At 42.4% G+C, this 6,000-nt stretch overlaps 1 protein-coding gene across 3 annotated transcripts in view; it reads left to right on the forward strand.

Annotated features, from left to right (window-relative positions):
- The window catches only part of LOC140499490 (ceramide synthase 4-like), a 48,997-nt gene extending 43,267 nt beyond the window's left edge, over positions 1–5,730 (forward strand). For all 3 annotated transcript variants that reach the window (XM_072600965.1, XM_072600967.1, XM_072600966.1), the window contains 2 exons: positions 248–404; positions 2,933–5,730. In XM_072600965.1, coding sequence (XP_072457066.1) covers positions 248–404; positions 2,933–3,085 — 310 coding nt within the window. In that variant the 3' untranslated portion in view covers positions 3,086–5,730. The remainder of the gene's footprint in view (positions 1–247; positions 405–2,932) is intronic.
- The last annotated feature ends 270 nt before the right edge of the window (positions 5,731–6,000 follow it).

Below are 6,000 nucleotides of genomic sequence, written 5' to 3' on the forward strand. Positions count from 1 at the left end.
AGAGCTGCCTCCTAGAAAAAGGAGTGAGCCTCCTGCCTGATACATCCTTGTATGTGTGAGAAAGATGGGATAAGGTAGAACCAGGGGTCATTTTAGGATGTTCTTCCTCCATCCCAGTGGCTTTTCACCCTGTCCCACTCATTTCTTTGGGGGTTACTTCTGGAGACCAATATGTCTGAGCCCTGGTAGCCTGCCTATTGCCCGTTCCTACATTGTAACCCTCACTTTCTCTCTCTCTCTCTTATAGAGTCCTCTACACTACTTCCTATAGTTTCCTAACCAACTATCAAGTCTTCTTTGGATACTATTTTGCCAATGCCCTCCTCATGGTCCTTCAGGGTCTCAATGCCTTCTGGTTTTTCCTCATCCTCCGAATGTTCTACAAGCTTTTATCAGAGGGCCAGGTAGGTACAAACCTTGCCCTGGCCTACCCACCCTTCCCCCAATCCATGACCATCAGCAGGGGAGAGGAGGGGAAAAGCAGAGGGTTATCAAAGATGGAAAGGGAGCATGGAGTGTCTTCAAGGCATCTAGCCTTGTCTTTCACCTCTTGTCTTTCCCACTCTCTCTTCTCCTTTCTCTCCTTTTCTCCTTGTATCCTCTGTCTGTCTTTGTCTCTCTCTCCCCTCTTCCTCTCCTCCTCCCCTTCACTTTCTCTCCTGTCCCCTCCTCTTTTCTCTTATCTCCCTCCACTTATCTTTTCTTCTCTCCTTTTCTCTTCCCTTTCCTTCTCTCTCTCTTTTTCTCTCTCTCTCCATACCTCTCCTCTTATTTCTTTCATCCCATCTCTGTCCATCCTTCTTTTCTACTCAGTCTCACCTTGCATATTCAACCAGATGCCAAATGTTGTCACTTTTACCTCCACAATAGCTCATCTTTTTAACTCCTTCTTCTCTCTTCACTCACCCATCATCCTACACTACCTTCTCCCTGTATTTCATCCTTCATACAACTTAAAGGTGTTTTTTCCAAAACTCAGGTTAGATCAGAAAGAAAGGAGATAATAAAGAGGACAATGTATTGGAGAAGATGAGAAAGGATGCAATCAAGTTTGTGTGCATATCAAAGAATTTGCCTTGGCAAGGAGAAAGGCCACCATTTTTATGTAAAAGAATAGTGAATGAAGAGATTGTAGGAAAAGATGCCTCAGTGAAGTGAGAAGATGAGGAGGGGAGATGAGGGAGCTCTCATTAAACAGTCTCAGTTGTTTCAGTAAAGTAGATGGTGAGGTCCTCAGCTGAGAGAGCAGAGTGAAGAGAATTCTGGGAGTCTTGAGGATGGATTAAAGGGTTTGGAATTTCCATTGTGGTTTATGGTCTAACAAATCAATAAAGAAAGTATAAAAGTATTCCCTTATTTCAGTGAGAGCTCAGTTGAGCATGTGTAACATAAAATTGTCAGGGATCTCAATTTTTATGGTCTTATGATTTCCTCAACTTCTATTCAAGTAGCATGTGAATAGGAACCAAGGAAATGGGTGGTGGGAGTAATCCAAGGTCAAGGTTTGGCAAAGTATGATAGCTAAGAGGACATGGAGGCAAGAGATTCAAATGGAGAGGATACCATACAGTTGGACTGATTACTCAAGGAATCAATATATGAAAGAAAAGAAAGTGTAGTCAGTCCAGGGATGACCTCATAAGTAACTGAGGGGTAAGAGAACGGGAGGTCACAGTGAAGAAGAACAGGTTTTGGGGATATAAAGCAGAGGGAAAGACAGAACAAGAAAAGATTATGAGAAACTCAGGATTTATGTACATGGAAGTAGAATATTTGTGGGTGATGGAACGATCCAGGGTATGACTGCTTTTATGTGTGCCTAGGGTGGAGAGGAGTAGATCATAAGAACTGAACAGTTTAGTTGGAAAGTTTGAGGGTAGGAGTTCAGGGGAGAGAAACACTATGAACTACACACTGAACTCATTGAGGATAGAAGGAAAGAGAATGCTCTGGCTATTTATTGATAACTGTCATGAAGACCTAGATTGGGTAAAGAATTGGTAAAGAATAAACTCTCCTACTCAGTGAATGAATAAATGAAAAAAATAGCTGTTAAAAGCCTTATCATTATGCTAAGGTCCAAGAATACTGATACAAAATTGAGACTGTTCCTATCCCTGAGGAAGGAAAGGTAACACATAGAAGGTAGTGGCCAGGGAAGGATGTTTGGGTTTGAGAATAATAGCTAGCATTTATATAGTGATTTAAGATTTGCGAAGATTTACAAACATTATCTCATTTGGGAAATCATTGGGATTGTAAATGGGGTCATGATCAGCATGCCCTTTCCTGGAGCAATGGAATGTTGATGCATATTCCAAAGCTGGAAATCAGAGAAAGGGGGTTTGAGAGTTCACACAGTGCCAGGGCAAATGCAAGTTCCAGTGGTCCAGAGGGTGAAGCAGTAGGCAGGATCAATGACAAGGTAATAGTGGCCCTATTACCTCCAAAAGAAAGTATAGACTATTAGTTCTTTAAAACCTTGCACCACTTGGCCACAGTCTATTTTTCAGAGTCACTCTATATTGTTTCCATTGCTTCATTCCCCATTCTTGCTGTCCCTCACCCAGAACACTCCATCTCTACCTCTGCATCTTTGCACATGCTATACCCCCATGCCTGAAATGTGATCCCCCTCACCTCCACTTCTTAGAATACCTTATTTCTTCCAAGACTCAGTTCAAACATCACCTAAATTAAGCATTTCTTGATTTTTTTTTAGCACCCCAACTCCTGCTGCCATCCATTCCAAAATTTCCTAGTCTATTTACTTTTCATGTGTTTTGTACACAATTTTATAAGTACAGGATAGTTCTCTTGAGAGAAGTTCCTTTGTATATTTGTCTTGGTCTCTCTATTGCTTTGCACAGTGATGAGTGCCTGGTGGGGGCTCAATGAATGCTTATTAATGAATTATCTCTCTGGTTTTCAGGTGAAGAATGATGTGAGGAGTGACGTAGAAGAGGAGGACTCAAGTGATGAGCAGTTGACAGTGATAGAGCAGAGCAATGGGAGACTCCAGGCCAGCAATGTCACAGACCTTCGGGCCCGGCAGAATTTGAGGAACTGGCCAGACTACTACTGAGCCTGTCTCAGATGCATAACCTAGTCCAGCTCAATGAAGATCTTTGGATGACTGATCTCTCGACTACCTGAACAAGTCACCCTGGAAATGTCTCAGATTCTAATTGAACATAGACTCCATAGAACAAGTCCTGTGCTGTTTTGGGCCCTTCACTTCTGTTTCATTATTGTCTGTCTCTGTTCCCACATTTACTGGACCTCAAGGTTAGAGGAGGAAGGATGGAATATCTCTATTGAGGATTTTATGGAGAATTCAGTAATCCTTTGGATAACCTTTCCCCTTGAACAATTGTTTGTGGACTTGGCTACTGAGATCTGTCCTCATCCCTTAGAAGAACAGAGTGAGGAGGAGGGGGATAAAGAAGGAGCAGGAAAACCCCTTGGAAGAGTCCCTGAGGGGCTACCCACATACCTAAATAGATCTGGAAGGAGATGGCTGCTCCTTGAGCCAATGAAAGAGTTGCAGGACTCATCCTGGAGTGGCCTGTCTAGCCTTAGACCTGTCTCTCTATCCCAAGAGGGAGTCAGTGCTGACAGAACCCAGAGAACAGAGAAGTCCATTCAAGGTAGAAATGGATGTGTAGAACTTGGGCCTTCCCAGACCCAGAGAGGGAACAATAAAACTTGAGGGGTACAAGGCTTACTGTCTCAGAGTCCCTGAACTCCTTCATTTCCAGCTCATTCCCCGTTCAGCATTCATCTTCATCACTCTTCCTATTGCTTCCACAATTGTCCTGGACACAAAAATCCTTGAATTTCAGAGCTAGGAGAGACCTTGTTGAGCCTCCAGTTGAAGCCCTACTTGAGTGAATGAAGAACCTCTCCACCAACCCCAACAAGTTGTCTTTCAACTTCTTGAACAGATAGGGAGCTCAGCTCCTACATAAATATCCCATTTTACTGTTAGGCAGCTCTGAAGTTATCAAATTCATTCCTATATTGAGGTTAAATTTGCCTTCCATCACCAATCAGTGGTCTTTGGATGCTTGCTTCTTTGAACCTGATAATCAGGACACAATCCTTTACTTGGTATCTATCATGCATTTAATGCTTGCACTTTCCCTCTTGCTTTGCACTCTTGGGGTTGGGAGAACAGGAGAGCCCAACACTTACGTACATCAGATCCAATACAAAAGTCATACTTTTAACTGAACCAGCATCTGGATATTTGCACATGCCCCCTTTGTCCTTGGGAGAAGGGTTGTCCCTGGTGGACATGGGAGCAGACATCCAGGACTTCTGTGATTATTCTTTTGCAGTCAATATAAGAGCCTTAGATAGAACACTAAATTGTACTGCCTTGGTCTGGAAGCATAAGTCCTCCCACCCATTCATCTTTAATTGAGAAAAGGTCGCAAATCATTTACAATTCTCACCTAATTTTGCACTTGCGACATTTTGTCAGGCCTGTATTATGAACAAAATGAGATGATAGGAGAGGAAATGAGAATTGCAAATAGGATGTAATTATTCCCTATCTCTAAAAAGAAACGGGACCATTCAGAATGGAAAGGGCATTCTAGGAATTTTTCTTAAACTGAGAAGTCTTTTTTTATATCCCCACAGGAATTTGATTTCTTGTGTAACCAAAAAGAAAAAATAGCACATATTACTGACTCCCCTCAAATTATATGGATACATATAGGTTGGGATAAGTGCTTTTGGCCTCTGGCCCACATCTGCCCTGCCTCCTAACACACACTTGCAAAGCAAGCATTCAGCAATCCAGCCTTCCATTCCACTTTCCACTTTAACACACTTTCCCATCATATTACCCATTTATGGGACCAGATACAGTCCAATGCTATTGAATAAATGAGCATATTTTTATAAATATTTGCTAATGAAACCACAGGTGCAATGGGGGACCTTAATACTGAACTCCACACATTTTGGGTCTGTAGGCTTACAAAATAGTTTGGCTCTAGATTTCTTCCTGGCAGAAAGGGGTATGCCTTTCATAGGTCAGAAGTGCTACTGCTGGGTTCCTGACTGCTTTGATGACATCTTACCCACATGGACTCAGTTTGGAATGCCTAGAACTCCTTCCAGGAAAAGGGGAAGGAACCCTGGTTCCCATGACAATGGTTAAGCTCTTGGTTTCCAAATCTTTCCTTACTAAAATATCTGTCGGCTTTTTCTTGTAGGCCTTCATAGGGTTTATGTACTGTTGATGTTTAAAATGACTCCCTTGTTGCAAAGAACTGATTCTCAAGCCAATTCCCAAATTACATGGATCAGAGATTAGGATGATACTGCTGAGGATAAAAGAATCATAGAGGTCTGATCATGATGTTGTGCCATAATTATAGTTAGCACCAGAAAGGGGATTATTGTGCAGAGTCTGCTACTACTGCTGAATCAGTCTGAGGGACCTGTGTTTCCAACTTGCCTATCCTTTGGGGTACATGCTAGCCAGCCCACAGGAAAGGATAGTCCACATGCATAAAGACCCTATCTCCCTATAACAGGGGAGGAGCTGAGGCAGCACTAACCCCATCTCCTCATTGAAACATGTACTGGTCAAGATGGTCTTTCCCTTACATGGAAGTTATTTAGTCCTGTCTATAAAAACCCCACACTTTAAATCCCAGGGCCCTGGTCACACTCAACACTGGTGTGCTACAATAAACTCCTTTTGTCTTATTTCCGAAGTTTGCCTTATTATTCATGGTGAGGTCCTAATGAAGATTTTTCCTTTTAACACTACCACATTGATATTCCTTGAGTACTGGTCTAACCATGTTACTTCACTATTCAAGAAGGTTCAAAGGTTACCTATTGAATCTAAGATCAAATACAAACTCCTATGTTTGGCATGTAAACTGTCTTACTCCTTGTTTCTTTGTAGTGACACTCCATCTCCCATCACCACACCTTTGCATCCCTTTGCGCAGGCCATGCCTGGAAGGCTTT

The sequence above is a fragment of the Notamacropus eugenii genome, chromosome 4 (assembly GCF_028372415.1).
Source record: "Notamacropus eugenii isolate mMacEug1 chromosome 4, mMacEug1.pri_v2, whole genome shotgun sequence".
Classification (NCBI taxonomy): Eukaryota; Metazoa; Chordata; class Mammalia; order Diprotodontia; family Macropodidae; genus Notamacropus; species Notamacropus eugenii.